The 16,204-nt window shown below is 42.9% G+C and overlaps 1 protein-coding gene across 1 annotated transcript in view; it reads right to left on the bottom strand.

The window, feature by feature from the left end:
• Positions 1 to 5,057, bottom strand: part of LOC116039596 (E3 SUMO-protein ligase CBX4) — an 8,118-nt gene extending 3,061 nt beyond the window's left edge. Inside the window, exons 1-4 of the mRNA XM_031284496.2 lie at positions 4,745 to 5,057; positions 4,488 to 4,531; positions 3,868 to 3,933; positions 1,333 to 1,399 (exon numbers count right to left, since the gene is read on the bottom strand). Coding sequence (XP_031140356.1) covers positions 1,333 to 1,399; positions 3,868 to 3,933; positions 4,488 to 4,531; positions 4,745 to 4,813 — 246 coding nt within the window. The 5' untranslated portion in view covers positions 4,814 to 5,057. The remainder of the gene's footprint in view (positions 1 to 1,332; positions 1,400 to 3,867; positions 3,934 to 4,487; positions 4,532 to 4,744) is intronic.
• Positions 5,058 to 16,204: the final 11,147 nt, after the last annotated feature.

Below are 16,204 nucleotides of genomic sequence, written 5' to 3'. Positions count from 1 at the left end.
ATTTCAGGGGCCTCGCTCCATGTTCACACAGGCCTCCCACAGCTCCTTCAGCCTCCGGCCTGGCCATCACAGTGCCATTTCAAAGTGTCTCATGTGGCTGTGACCTCAGCTCCGAGGAATGTCACTGGCTGCTTTGTGTCCCGTCACTGACTTTATCCCATGTGTTACCACCAACACCCTCCTGGGAGGAACAAAAAGGCTCCGCTGAGGGGTTCCCCTGGCCTTTTGGATCGCTGATTGATGCGCTTAATGTACGAGTCACAGGCAGTTCGCTGCCACTGTTAGGTCAGGGAACTGGTCCCTAAAAAATAACAATATCTATGGTTTGTAATAGATATTCTAGCACTCCCAACACCTAAGTTAAAGGGTCCTTACACTGATTTTACACATGAAGTTATCTCATCATGGGGGTGGGCAATACTGTGAAAACAGTTGTATAATGACTTCTGTGGCTCTGGAAGAGCTTTTAAAGTGACAATGTCATCAGTTATGACGGTTGTTTCAGCTCTGACTTAAAGCTATAGACCCAGTCACAATGTTTTTTTGCAGGGACTTCTGGGTAGAAAACTCCCGTACATACAATTTAATGGTACTGAGCAAACGGGGACAAGGAAGAACTGGATATACTCTCATCTCATTCATCTAAAATGCATGTTTGATGCTATTTATGTCAACACATTAACTAATGGAGAGCTCATTTACCTGTTGGGCCACATTTTAAAGAAACTGACACCACCCAAACTAGCAGTCAGTCAGACCGGCGGTGACATTGAAACGTTGCCGTTTGTACCGCTAGATTCGGTTTATCAAAGACACTAGCAAAGCAACACAGGACAGGAAATAAGCACAGCAGAGACTTCAGATAGCTCGGAGCACCATGTTTAACTATATATCTTTAAAAGGTTACAGTTACGGCTGAAAATGACTGAAATAGACACGTTTGCCAATTTCACATATCTCCGCATTTCAACTCAACGGCCATTTGTCTACCCAGAAGTGATTTTTAGCGTTAGCGCGACATCACAGGGATTCGGTTTATACATTTAGAACAAAACGCCTGCAGTACAGACTAGGTGTGTTGAGAATACGGCATTTCCGGAGCTCGACCCAGTCTTGTGACTAAAAGTCAGGATATCTCGGCCTTTTGCTGCTTAAAACCGGACCATTATTGTATAAACGGGCCTCCAACTTTATGGAAGTGCAATATTAAATCTGCCCCTATATCTGAAATTGGATTTGAGAGGGAATCATGCAAGAAGATGGATCTTAAGCATAGCTGTGATTCATCGTTAAAATTATTGACGTTAGTGTTCAGTGTCAGTATTTTCTCACCTGAACCAGGAGGTGCTTGGGCTTGGGTCCTCTCTTGCGATATCCCATCAGCTGCTCTTGGCGTTCCCTGTGGGAGAGGGAAACAGCAGCCAATCAGTGAAACCATCTAGCAGAGATGAGTTGCCGTTGCATGGCAACACAACGTCACGGGTGTCCTCCTCAGGCTCAATTAGGAAACACTGAGTCCATGTTACAGGTTGCAGTTACACTTCCTGATTCAAAGTGAAATTCATTCAACACGCATAAAGGAGCATCCATTTTTTCCCCCCCGTCATTGTTATGCATTTACCTTTTCACAGTACCCTTCTTTATGTTTGTTACCTCATTACACTTAATGTAGGCTTAAAAATGAGGCTTCTTCCACCCTAAATGACACTAATAGCCCGTGTAATGTCTGTATCCGCAGGAGAAGATAAAGGCCAGCCCCTCTCTGACTTTCCTTTGCTTTCCTCCGTCTCCATGCGAGTCTCTCCGAGGCAGTAACTCAATACCGCAGACAGAAGTGATGTCAGTCCCCTCCCCCACCCTCCTCCCTCACATCTAATTACAATGACGACTCAGTGTATTTTCACAGCCTGGAATTCAGACGATTTGGCTCCCCGGAGAGACGCGCAATTAGTTTCAATAAAATCTCTCCTCTTTAAAAAAAAAATAAAAAAGAGAGAGGTAATTGCAAAAACAGACACAGAGTGACGTTGGTGGTTTCGCTTTTAAACGTGTGACCTGCGCCCAAAAAGGTTGCAGCAAGCAAAAAAGGTGAGGGAGGCAAGGAGAAAAGCCAGGGACAGTTAAACACACCATGCATCAAAGAAATCCAGTTACACTATCCTTCATGTGGCGCTGGCTGGTGGTCAGTCACTCAACAGTCTATTTAGCAATTAGCCAAGCAGCTCATTTTACCATAGTAGCCCACTTTGAAGACCATGGACACATTGTCCTTTTACTAATAGAGAACATGAGGAAGTTGCTCTGGTTAGACATTGAGATGGCGCATGCACCTCTGATTTATAACAACTAAGCTGCTATTTAGTTCCCCCGCAAGTTCACACAATCTCCATTTCCTCTTGCCTTTCCACTACATCATGATCAGATTAAGAAAAGCCATGCACCATAATTTAAAGCCCCCCCCGCCACTCTAAAAATGCGTTTCACTTAATGTTACTTCACTAGGATATTGGACCTTCACTGTGCAGAATGATGTAGACTATGTGCAGAGTTTGAGACTAGAAGAGTGTGGAGAACGTTTCTGTGTTCACTGCAATATATTTGTTGTATATTTCTTTTAGGTTGTGTATTTGTATTCTACACTTGTATATATGTGTACATTGTTTTCATTGCTCTAAGTATATTTTAGTAGTTGTAGTTGTTCTGCTATCTTAACTTGTTTTTGTTTTTTTTTATGTTATTTATTACTTCTTGTATTTTCTGTTTTTCTTCTATGTCTGTATGTTCTTGTAACTTGCTGCTGTTACACAGTACTTTCCCAGTTTGGGATTCATAAAGTCCATCTATCTATCTATGAATTAAATCTGAGTTTAAGACGTGGACATATGAGCGGAATTTGTGACATCACACAGTTGTGACACAACTGGTTTAATAGCCAATGATGGTGCAATATGCAATTTACAAATAGGGTCATTTGTAAACTTGAAGACAGTGAACTTTTTAGTCAAGTAGGAGACATATTGTGTCTCATATATTTAACTTTTGAAATGAACAATGTTCATATAGTCATAGTTTTTTGGATTTTTCAATGAGGGAGTTCTTCTCGGTAGGTAGTCATTGTATCATTTGTAACTAACTTTTTTGTGTGAAAAAGAAACGTCAGACATACATATATTATATACATATTATTCAAAGCAAAGTGTTTTGCATGTCTTCAAACATTTCTGCAGGGCGTCTGAAGTTTAAGTATCTACTTACATAATGGTGCACATGAGTAAAGTCCGAAAAAAAAAGAAGCAATTTGCCAAATTAGCTACTAACCAAAACAAGTAAATTCAGCATAATCAATAATAATTAAGTTTCTAGGTAATGCAATAGGTTGCCATGTCCTATGGAAGATGACACAGGTGCATCTGGTGACTGGATGGTGGGACAGCAGGGAGCACTCAGGCATAACCTGATGCTGAAACTCAAACAACTATCAGGTGACAGAAAGTAGCTGCAACAGAGTGTCACAGTTTGCTCTGGTAACCCTGACCTGAGATTAACCCTAGCCTGACCCTCTGATGACAGCAGTGTTAATCCTAATCCAACCCCCGCCCCCCCCCCACACACACAGCCGCTGAGTTTCTGCACATTATGTACGCTAGCTAGTTTATTATCAACATGGGATTATCCAGATAGAGTGACCAGGCAGCATAGTTCCCGACTACAAACATACAGAGTTCCTACTTTAAAAAAAAGGTGGATGAGTAACGTGTGAAAAACTGGAAATGTAGGAAACTGGGAATATAAACCGGTTTGTGTTATTGTGTGATTTACATTGTGAATCTCAACACGTGTGAGGTTGGTTTATCCAACTAAACTCACCTGTCTTGGAAAGCATCAAGCAGCCTTGGGTCCAGGATGTTTTCCTCTGGTTCCCACGTGTTGTATCTATTCAGAGAGCACAAAGTGAGCAGGGAGAACACATTGGCTGACGATAGAAGTATGCCTAATGGTATAGATAGATAGATAGTTATTTCTTTCTCCCAAAACGACCCTAGCCTTATAAATCCTCCCATAGCTGATATTTGTAGACATGCACATGTGTAAACAACATGCTGGGACACTTGCGCTCCCTGTGGATGCACGTGTAATAAATCATGAGTAACTTTTACGCGCGGCTGTCGGGGTGGTGGTGGTGGTGGTGGGGGGGTGGGATACAATGGCCTAGCCTCCACTCAACAGTAGATATATGGGGATTTCTTAAACATAGGGTTCAATTATAGACATGTCTTCCTTTAATTGGCACACTGGGGATTGCATACATTGTAAAACCACATCCATCATCGAGGCCGACGCGTCGAGCGCCCAAAGCAAGAACGCGCAACCGCCCATATGCGCGCCCACGGCTCGCACTGATGCACACATTTACACACTTCTTTCTTTTTTATATATATTATTTGTAATTTAAAAAAAAAAAAATAAACAAAAGGGGGCGGACTTACTTTGGGGACCATCCTCGCCACTTGACCAAGTACTCAAACCTCCCCTGTGAATGGAGAGAAACGGGATCATCAGCGCAACGTTACTTTACGCAGCAAAAAAAAATGCACTCTGCATCGCACCGTCACATTGCAAATTAGCTCATGAAAACAAAAAAACATGTTGTTCGTAAGAAGGTGAAGGTTAAAGCAAAGAGAAATGGTCCTCGTTTCCATGTGCATGTGTGTAAAAAATGTCCTTCAGTGCTCTTGTGACAAACCTTTCTGCTGCGCTTCTTCTCGATGCTCTCCACCGCAAAGACGTGCTCTCCCGCGGCGGGTAGCTCCATTTTCCGATACAAGAGTAGCGGCTCTTGTGTTTTTTCCCTCTGCTTTTTTTTTTTGTTACTATCCGACACCTTATACTCGCTTTTTTGTTTTTTTTCTTCTTCCTGCTGCTCCTCTGATGTGAAAGACAAGAGCCCCCCCTCCTCCTCCTATTTTCACTGCGCCTCTTCCCTCGCTTTCCCCTCGGAGAGACTCGTTCTGCAGACGAGTTGAAACTGCAGCTAGAAAACACTTCATGCAAATAGCCGTTGGCGTGACGTCAGCCGAGGAGGAGGTGACATGGGCGGGGGGAGGGGGGAAGGGGGGAGGGGGGGGTTGTTCCCTCTGCTGCTTTCAGGCGCGATCGGAAAAAGTGTAATCACGACTTGGTGGCATATTTACAATACGTAAATGGTTACACTGTGGGAAAAGATGGAAAAGACAGATGTTTCTATGAAAACATTAAGGCGTGGGGATGAGTGAGGAGCATGGAAACCATAGCAACAACCGGTTACAGCCTACACGAGTGAATTATATTAATGTTGATTATTTAGCTTGTCGTTTGACCTTTTTTTGTACACCAATAAATTAGCACCTTCTTTGTATTTGAACTCATTATTTCAGTGGCTCCCAAAGTGGGGTCCACGGACCCCCAGAGGTCCTTGAGGGAGTTCAAGGGGGTCCCCAGCAAAAATGGGGATACTTATTTTCACTATAATTCCATCCATAAGTAACACAGTGACAGAATGTATGACTATTTTGGACATAGATTTTTTTATACACTTTCTGTAATAAAACATCCAAAAGCAAATCTTATCCAATGGGCTTCTTGACATGAAAAAGTTTAGGAACTACTGCCTTATTTCACCTTTAGTCAGTTTCTGCATAAATTAAACTTTAACGTTGACACATGGTGCACACACTTACTCTTTGCTATGCAGAAAACAAAATTGTTACAGGCTATCCAGACTTCTACCATGGAAGAATGTGACGTTTTCTGTTCCAGCTGATTTCACAGGGTCTTATTATAGATACCCTATCTGGCAGAGAAGGTGCGTCAATGTGTCAGCTAATGTTGTGTTTGGTACAAAATAAAAGTTACACGTATACTTCCATGGCACAGAAATCCGCACACAGATAATGATCATACATTACATTCTTTATAATCAATCAAAGGCAAGCACATTTGCAAAAACTGAATGTGGTTCTCCAAAGTACGAGCTTAGATGAGACCCTGAATGCAACATGTATGCCTCTTGTGTCGCTGGATGTGAAGCGAGATCCAACTGCAAGAGGGTGCTATGAAAGAAGAGAGCGGTTTATCCTAAACCGCGGTGGCCTTAAAGTGCTGCTCACTAACTCAAACGTTGCAGCGTGTCAAGGCCTTTTGCTTTAGTCTGTATTTTCATTCACAACACATCAGGCTGGGTTCGTTTGGGATAGCCTTCTTTTCTATCTGTAGCTAGCCATATAGCCTAGGCTACCACCTACAGAGCTATCCAAAATGTAGGCTATTTATGCGCTGGCCACATGATAGGCATACAGCTGGGTTCACTTGTAATTATAAGACAATAAATATCACAAAACGAATTATTCTACCTGAAAACTCACGGTAGGCCCAACCAACGTCAAGGCCAGAGCCTGTTCCGACACTGATTCATCCCCGCCGCCATATAACAAGGCCTCGTCTATCACGGGGAGTCCTGGGGCAAACAAACGCTGCTAGTGTGCTATTGAGCTGCCTCTGTAGGATGATAATGCCCCATGAATCACTGCTCGTGTAAAGTTAAATTGCAGGGAGAGCCCGGCTGCTGTTATGAGCATTACAATGAATAGATGTTCCATAACCTCACTGAGTCAGGGTCACACAAAGAGATGACATTTCACATGGCCCCGTGTCGCGGGGATTTTCTGCCGGATTTTTTTTCGCGGTGTTAAATGATAGCCCCCTGGTTGTGTGGCAGCCAATGTAGGTCAGCATCCCCCTGCCCGCCGGGTTCTCTCACCCCACCGGTTTTTAACTCCAGCGGGGTTATTTTTGACTGCGGAGCCCCGGCATGACAGGCACCAGCCGGTTCCGTTATCACTTGGCACGAAGTGCGTGCAGACATGACTCACGGTATGAACCAGCTTAGGCCTGACGTGGAATGGACACACAGACCTCTGGGAGTTCTGCTTCGAAATGACAGAGCCCAAGGTTTTTACCTAGGCTAAGTGAAGGTTAAAATTATAGTTGGACAAAGAGAGGGTTACAAATCACATATCCATCTGCTTACTGCCATTGGCTCCTATATATCCAGCTGTTTATTGTTATTCATTAGACTTATATGTACAGCAGGGATACATTTTCGATGAATTGCTTTCAAAATAAAAATCTGAAATTGTCAAATAAAGCCCTCGTTGCATTGTTTCATGCGGGTCGGACCAAATAAAATTCAGCAGTGAGAGGGTTAAAGTGCAGGCTTCCCGCAGGCTGCAGCGCTCGGCCTATTGCAGAAAGGCACGACTGTCTTTCCTTATAAGGCAGTGAGTGCTAATCGGCGGTGAGATATCACATGAAATGAACGACCACAGCACATTCCCATTTGCCTATTTTGCTTTAAGTACCCGTTCTTAAGCACGCCGACTGTCAAAACATCCATTTCTCTTTGCCGTGTCGCTCTCTGCGGCACGGCGGGGCTCGCGCGCAGCAGCCTCGGCGCGCGCACAAGCCATGCATACGGAGTCTGCTAATTCAGCTGCGTCATTCCTAAATGAAGGACGAGCCAAAGAAACAGTGTGGTCAATTAGAAGCTAAATGGGTCGTTGGAAGGAAAACTCGCAAGAAATTGTAAACCCTTAAGCTAGGAAGCTTTTATCAGACGTCCACTCAGCCGTCCAAATGTCACCTGCTGCTCCCCTCTCACCCCGGCGGCCGACCCCAGACATGATGGTTTAACACACAGATAACAGTATTGATCAGATAGGCTATATTGTATTTAGGCTAATCATATATCATATATCTAAGCAGTGGAACAATGGCTGGCTATATACACAGCGCTCACGCGACAGTTTTGTCTAAATGTTAAGAGCTTTGGAACATGGCACGTGCTCCAGAGTCGGATGGAATGTGATCCCGCACGTGCGTGCGTTATTAATGGTACCGTGCGCACAGAACCTTCACCTGAGCAGCACCGCGGAGTCTCGCGCACAGTCCACGGTGCAGCTGTAATGCGTTCAAATCCAACGAAAATCAACGAAAGTCAGCAAAGATAAACACATTCAGCTCCAAAGCATGCCAGTGTTTCTCCAGCTGTTTAAAACACGATTCATTTCATGATATTTCGATGTTAAATGGAGCATAGTTTAGGGAAACAATAGCTGTTTTTTTTTTTTTTTAAAAAAAGCAAAAAAAAAACAAAAACAAGCGAACAAAATTCAAAAGAACGTGTCAGAGGCGAACAAACATGTCTCGTGTTTTCTGAGTATCCTACACTGATAAACAATTCCGATGTAAAACCGCACACTTATCTCCACCCTAGATCATCACTTAAAATAGAAGTTCAGAGGTGCGGTAAGGTTGCTGCCAATTTCTCAGGAAAATATGACGAGCTCTTTCTGACTCTTAATTCTTCAATTTATGGATGTGAAAATTGTCTTTTGCCCGGTTTTGCAAGGACTTGCTGAAGATGATCACTTCCCTACAGTAAAAGACATGAAAGAGAAATTCACAAGAAATGAAAGAGGAAGGAGCTTGTTCTGAATGGAGGGAATTTAACTTTAACCCCTTTTACATTAGACTATATATCCTGACATTAATACTCTATCAAACCTATTGAGGTAAGGGCGTTATAAGAGATAGATAGATAGATAGATAGATAGATAGATAGATAGATAGATAGATAGATAGATAGATAGATGCTTTATTGATCCCCATGGGGAAATTCAAGGTCCCAGTAAATTCAAAAGGGGAAATAAATATTTGGAAATAAATCATTTAGCCCATTACTTGTTCAGCTGTAGCTCTTCTGGAATTGTTTGCAGTCATTTGCTCAGTTTTAAATGTCAGCCTAACTCCACACCTGCACCTTTTAGACTTCAGTTAGCTGAGACAGTGATGTTCAGTTTCTCCTGCGCACGAACAAACTCATCTAAACACACTATGCAATATTTATTTTATTTTTGTCATCAAGGGAACAGAAAAAGGGATTATTTTAAACAGTGACTGAAGGGAGGAAAACTGTTAATGACATCACTGTGAGGAGTGAAAAAGGAAGCAAAAATGGAGAGGTTTTGCTTTCTTAAAAATGTTGAAAATCTCTTTGTCGGAGGATCGTTTCAAACAATAGTGTTCAGAGCATCATATTGACGCAGGGGCATAAATTACAGTAAATTTGTTGTGCTGGACAGAAACTCACAACACAGGAACGAAAGGCAATAATTCAACAAGGTGCGGCAGGACATATATAACGCCTTGTAAATTGAATGGCTAAGAAATAAGGACTATGGTGACCGAGAGCTGGAAAGCAAGTGTGTGTGTGTGTGTGTGTGTGTGTGTGTGTGTGTGTGTGTGTGTGTGTGTGTGTGTGTGGGGGGGGGGGGGTCGGGTGGGTGAGTGCGTGTGGGTGTGTGTGGCTTGGTTGGGTTTGTGTGTCAAACTGTGTGTTGGTGTGTGTTTGGGTTTATGTGTCAAAAATGTGGAGTAGAGGAATACTGTTACTAGTAGGAGTTGTACTCTGATTGAAGTATGAAATGACACAGTATGCTGGTATATGTATCACTTCTTGATGGAAATAATAGAAATAATTATTAAAAAAAGAAAGAAAAGAAACTCACCACACAGTTTCAGATTTGAAACCAAGAACTGAAAATCCTCAGTGTTAGTGAAGGGCTATGAAAGGGGATTTTTTTGTTGTTGCTGCTAATACAGCGAGGAGGAGCAACAGCTGGTGAACCTGAAAGCTGATGTTTATGGACAAATATACTTGGACCCATGGATCGGATGACGCCACTGCCCCCCCCCCCCCCCTGCAAATGAGGACATCTGATTAAGATGACATTTCCACGTAGGAAAAAATGACGCTCTGTCTGTGTCACAGCTCAAACAGATCAAATGACAGCAGAGGAAAAACAGGAGGATGGAAGGGAGACAAGGTGTCATGACACAAAGTCCAGTGGGAAGGATGTGAATAATGACACAGTGTATTTACTCATAAGGAGCATAGCAATGTAGCCCTAAATCAGCAAGACTATTTTAACTTCAGGAGAAGGAACTGGAGAGGAGAGTCACTTTGTCTTAAGCATGAATACACATCTTATGTTGTGATTCATTAAGAACTGAATTCACTGAAGTGGCATTTCATAATCCTGAAATATAAAATGAGCACCTGCTGTAAGAGAATGCATAATGGACTCTGTTATGTAAACCAAATCATTCCATACTTGACATTTTCAGATTTGAACATCAGCTGAACGATGTTCCCCTATTAGCTCTGAAAAAAAAAAAAATGGACTAGGCCATGTTTGTTTTTAATGAACCCTTTTCAAATCTAAAGCTGTTGAAAATGTGACAGAACAGTGCAACGAACAGTGCAAAGGTGAAGCTGTGATCCAAACTGTCATCACTCCATGTCGCTGGTTGTCATGTTATATTCTCAGCCATAGGTATAAAACAATATCTACAGTATGTTCTCAGCTGGGACTTTAGCTTTCTTTTACATAGATCAAACAAGTGAGTCACCACTGCAGGTTTCAGTGCACCTCAATCTGCACGTATGATGTCATGTTATTGGTTTTGGTAACAGTAATGCATAGTGAGTGGGGGGAAAAAAGGAGAACTGGATTCATAATGTTGTAAACTCAGTGCTGTAGTCTATGTGATATGCAGGTATACACAGGTATACGCAGTATACCCACTAAGAAAGCTCCAGGATTTCCATATAGCCACTTAAAAATGCCCAATGACACGCAACAACATATTTTCTATTATATTTTTGATATATTTTGAATTGTCATCTGTGTTTTCCTTCTTCACATAGGCTAAATAAAGATATTTCCACCGTAAATTGGTGTATAAAAGTGTATCCGAATACAGGGAATGAAGTTGTTGATGCTCAAAACTTCCCTCAGGGAGGACACCCAGACCCCCCACTATGATATGCCCCCCCCTCCCCCAAAGGCAGATTCTGATATATACAGTACAGTATACCCACTACAATACAGTACATTAGACTACACCACTGTGTAAACTGAAGAGGGATTACAAATTGTTTAAAAAAAGAAGTCAAGTGTAGTCAGGTTTCACACATTTGTATTCATTTCTTTGACTCAGAGGCTTTCACCATTTGATGTGACATGTCATTTTGTAAAATGATTGATGGCACAAAACGTAATTACGTGACTTATGTAAAACAGGTCTGACAATGGGAATATTGATCACTCATTTTTCAGTCTTTTTTTTCATATTGATTGGATGACTTCTGGGCTGGATCTTTATATGTCGTGTTAGTATATGCTTTTAGGTGTCAAAATGTAACACAATGTTCATTGTTTGACCGATTGTAAACAGCAGCGCTGTGCCAAATGAACGCACACCTCTACCATCTCACTTCTTCATTGTTTTTTTTTTTTTGTCTTTGTAGCAGCCACAAAAGGGAAATCTAATCTCCGGAGCTGCCTCAAAAGAATCTGATTTCTCAACGTGTGCTGGCGTGTGACAAAAGTTTTTAACCTGCTGAGGAGACAAGAGTCAATTCTTTGGGATTCATGAAGTCACACTCATTATCCCCTCCTTTGAGTGTAATTCAAAAGGCTTGAGAGATCAACAAAGCGAGAGCTGCACATAAATCACCAGCGTGCAATTAGAGATTCAAGACGCAGTCCTGATGTTGAAGTTTTATTTAATCCGACACGACGCACCGAGTTAATAGGCGCACATGACTCATGGGTGAGATGAGTCTCGTGGGAGGTTTTGCTCAAGCTTTTTCTAAAGAGTCCTCCTGCTTACGTTAACGGCGCTCCTGTTCACGACGCAAGCTGTTTGCGTCTCTTGTGCATTCAGACACACACAGGAAAAGAGAGAGAGAGAGAGAGAGAGAGAGAGAGAGAGAGAGAGAGAGAGAGAGAGAGAGAGGGGAAGATGTGTATCACAGTGACTCAGACTCTTATCTAGGCGTGTTATTGATGTGTGTTTTAGTGTGTATGTGTGTGTGTGTGTGTGTGTGTGTGTGTGTGTGTGTGTGTGTGTGTCAGCATCAGAGGCAGGTACCAGTCATGAGTGTTGGAGCAGTGACCGCTGTGCTCGGTGGTGACTCACAGCTGAAAAGTACATAATGGATCCTGCGTTGATAATGACGTGGGTTAAGCCTCTCTTATACACAGTGCGCACGCACACGCACACGCACACACACACACACACACACACACACACACACACACACACACACACACACACACACACACACACTGAAACTGTTATATCTATGAATTTTCCAACTATTTGTGGTCAATCTGCAGTCAGCAGTGCCTCTCCTGTCCTGCGTGAACCATATATTCATGCTTACTGGCCACTAAATGGCTCCCGGGAGTTATATTTCTTCTTTTTTCTTTCTTTAGGTTATTCTTTGGGCATTTTAGGCAGGCCTTTTTATTTTTAGACAGGACAGCTGAAGACAGAAAAGGGGTCGAGAGAGGGGGAATGACATGAAGGTCAGAATTGAACCTGCCGCCACTGCGTTAAAGACGGACAGGGCCTTTGTAACATCGGGCGCATGCTCAACAACGTTAACTACCCAGGCGCCCTATAGGAGTTCTATTTCTGTGCAGCAGCATCTTTGTCTGCTGCACCTCCGTTGCCAACGGTGCCCATGGATATATGACTGCGTGTCTGGCAGGGAGCGCTGTAGGCGACATGTGTGTTGCTGGTGGGGAGGCTGGAGGTGAGACAGAGACAGCAGCTGGCCAAGGCCGCTTCGGAGTGGGCACATGGTTTCATTGACGGTCAGGTCAACAGGTCAAGAGGGGAGCAGTCATGTGCATGCACCGCACAGACAGAGGCACGCGTGTGCATACAGTAGGTAGAACAGGCAGGGGATTCATTTGACTGGCAGCGATCCTGGGAAAATGAAGGCACGCGAGGAAGTCACACGGAGAGGTGCGAAGCAAAACGGAGCTGCAACATGTCATAACCAGACGGCCAATTGATTTAAAGCAAAACAAACTCAAATTATGTCAATGTCATACCGAAGGAGAGCCTATAAAAAAAACTAAAGACATGTCTCTTATGCTGACACACAGTTTTCCACAAGTCCTGGCCTTCTCCCATCATTGTAAAAACACCAAGAAAACACCATAAAACGGCATTTACAGCTGCTTAAAAATAGCCATTTAAATCCATATGTGCTTTACATTTAAGTTCATTTTGTTACTGAAATGGACAATGGACTGAATTGATTTGAGGGGAGTCAGAAAAAGGGGGAGGGTCTCTTAACTTTTTCTCATTACAGTTTTTCACTATTTCATTTCATTCATTTCTGGTTAGATTGTAATTGTTTTTGCGAGTAAGTAAGTAAGTAAGTAAGTAAGTAAGTAAGTAAGTCAACTAAAAACTGGAATGATCTAATAATATATTCTAGACACAAACCTGAATTCAGACAGAAATGAAAGAAAATAACATTCTAATTCCTGAAATAAGAAACCCCCGCCCCCATATGATGTGGATCTATTTTCTCTCAGGATCCTAAACATATTAATTCTTTCCTCTTATGTTTTACTAACCCATCAAAATGAAACACTTGTCATGATCCATAACAGGAATTCTTTATTCTTTTAACAGGCCTGTAAGGAAAGCCGTTGAGGACACGGCCATCAAACAACTGATGCTGAAAGATGTGCACCCTTCAAGCAAAATATTCACCCTCACAAGGATCAAGGTATTTGGATTGAAGAATTTGAGAAACTCAACAGTTGGTTTTAAAGGCCATTATTGGCAGAGATTTTGAGAAAGGCCGCAGAGCAGAAGGGGATGGAGGACAGGCAGCAGAAAGATGTGAGCCACTTTCAGGGAACAGCTGAAAGTGAAAGAGAAGGACTTCAAGAGGGTGGAAACCTGCTAGGACCCCACACAAAAGCCCACCATCAGGACCTGGCCCCTTCCGAGCCAGAAGGTGGAACTCTGAACCGGAAAAAAAGGACGAGTGGACATCCGAATGTGACACTTTGGAGAGGAGCTTCCAGAGAGAGCTGTCTGCAGGGAGGAGGCGCTTCAGACAGCAGCTGGCCGCCAGAGGAGGTTTTCAAAAAGGAGCCCTCCATCAAAAAAGGAGCCCTTCTTCGAAAGAAGAGAGGAGCTGCTAAAACAAGCTCAGTGAACAGCAGGAGGACTTTAAAAAGGGAGCTGCTTCAGAGAGATGCTGGCTGGCAAAGATCAGAGAGTTTCAGGTATCTTAAGAACAAGAATACACATGATGGCAGGATGGCTGCTGCTGAAAATAGTTAATGGAAATAAATATGAAAAGCATATATATATATATATATATATATATATATATATATATATATATATATATATATATATATATATATATATATGTGCCTGCAGGTTTTCCGGACCCACGCAGCTGCATAAAATGAGAGACTGAAATTCACAATATATTTTAAGAAAAACTGTGGTTCAGTTATTCAATTTGACATTCCTATTTACTAGCGGTTGAATGATTGGGCTAAATGTGTTTATCCGCAAGAAATATTGTGCATCTAAAAGTTTGCCCGCAGCGCTGTGGAGTCTGGTTACACCACAGATACATTCTAGGATAGGAGAAAACAACGCTCTGGGTTGACTGAGCTGTTGTTAAACCAATCACAATCGTCTTGGGCGGCGCTAAGCTCCGGACGCAACGACGGTGGCTCTGCAAAATGGTCTCGGGAAGGAACTTGTTTTGGTGGAACATTTGCACCCTGCAAAAGAAAACGCCACATACAATATTGAATGAAGTTAACTGTTCACACAATACAGTAACGTGGGCTATTTAAATTAGCTGGATACATGGTTATAAGTCATTTGCTCTTACCAGTGTATCGCTGCGTGTACTTCGTCCATAGCAATCCCCAACAGTCGGACCCAAAACGTCCCAGTTAGAGAGTAAATGTCGTAAATGCATTCTTTGTAAGTCTTTACAATCATCCCCCCCCCAAAAAAAATAAACAAGCAAGCCTGCCTTGTTGCACGATCCAAATTTTCTTCAAAACATTGAGCCCTCAGGTGACACAGCCATCCTGTCTCCTGTCGGAGGACAAACTCTAATGGAGGCACTGCCCTTCACAACTGCAGACCTTAAGGCAGTTACACACCAACCAGATGGCCGACCGTTGGCAGAAAAGGCAGTTGGACTGATCAGTCAAACTTGAGTTGGTCAAAAAAGTGCCTCGGAACACACCGAAGTGACGAGATGTAATACGGCTCCATAACAGCAGGCGGCGCTAATCTGTATTGTCGCCCAAACAATGAAAACCGGCAGCTGATTGGACGAACGCGTCACGTGGGTCTGGCTGCTGCTTCAGGATTTTGGATTTTTCAACCGGCCATTAATGGAGACTCATTCAGAATACGATCTCATATTGTACTAAAATAGTTCACCGAAACGTGTTTCTGAAAACATTTTAAACGAGAAATAGGCCAGGCAGTTGCTGAATCTGTCTTCATTTCAGATCGACAAAGGTCAGTTTAAAAGATTTTTGTCAGATTTTGAGAGGCTTAGTCACGCTCATCCCGCTTGCCATTTCCGGGTGAGTCCCGACTGCCCTGTCTCTGACTAACATGTCAGGTCGACCAAAATGAAAGCTGACAGCTCCTCCAACGGATGACGGCACGGAACACACCGAACAGGTTCGAGTCACTGACCTCGCCAGACTGTCCAACGGCCGATTATCGGCCTGGTGTGTAGCTGTCTTTAAAGCAACGCTAAAGCACTTTTCCCGCTTTCCCGCTGGAAGTGGAATGGTCCATTACCACTGTTTGCCAGATCGGGTAGCGGATCTGTAGTTCGAATGAGACATAATGAGACATTACAGCAGCGGTAATGGACAATTCCGCTTCCAACCTGTAGGGGGACCGAAGCGGGAAAAGTGCTTTAGTGTTGCTTTAATGTTTCGGGTGTAGCTCCCGTCAACAATATCATCAAAGTCTTCTGGAAAAGCATCTTGAATAGGGTTCAGAAATGTCTTGTCATGTAACACCACACTGTAGCAGGGGTGGCAAACCCCAGCCTGTATGTAAGTTGATCTATGGATAAAATGAGAGTTGCACAGATGGAAGCTTTTTTTGTACTCACAGCTTTAGCGATGCAGAGCAGGTACACACATTTACATTAATAGAGTACTCCAGTGGTTTCAAGTGGTGTGACATGTGAGAGACAGGTTAAAACCCGAGATATAACCTT

This window comes from Sander lucioperca, chromosome 4, assembly GCF_008315115.2.
Source record: "Sander lucioperca isolate FBNREF2018 chromosome 4, SLUC_FBN_1.2, whole genome shotgun sequence".
Lineage (NCBI taxonomy): Eukaryota > Metazoa > Chordata > Actinopteri > Perciformes > Percidae > Sander > Sander lucioperca.
The sequence above is the reverse complement of the archived record's forward strand: the minus strand, read 5'-3'. Positions and strand labels throughout refer to the sequence as shown.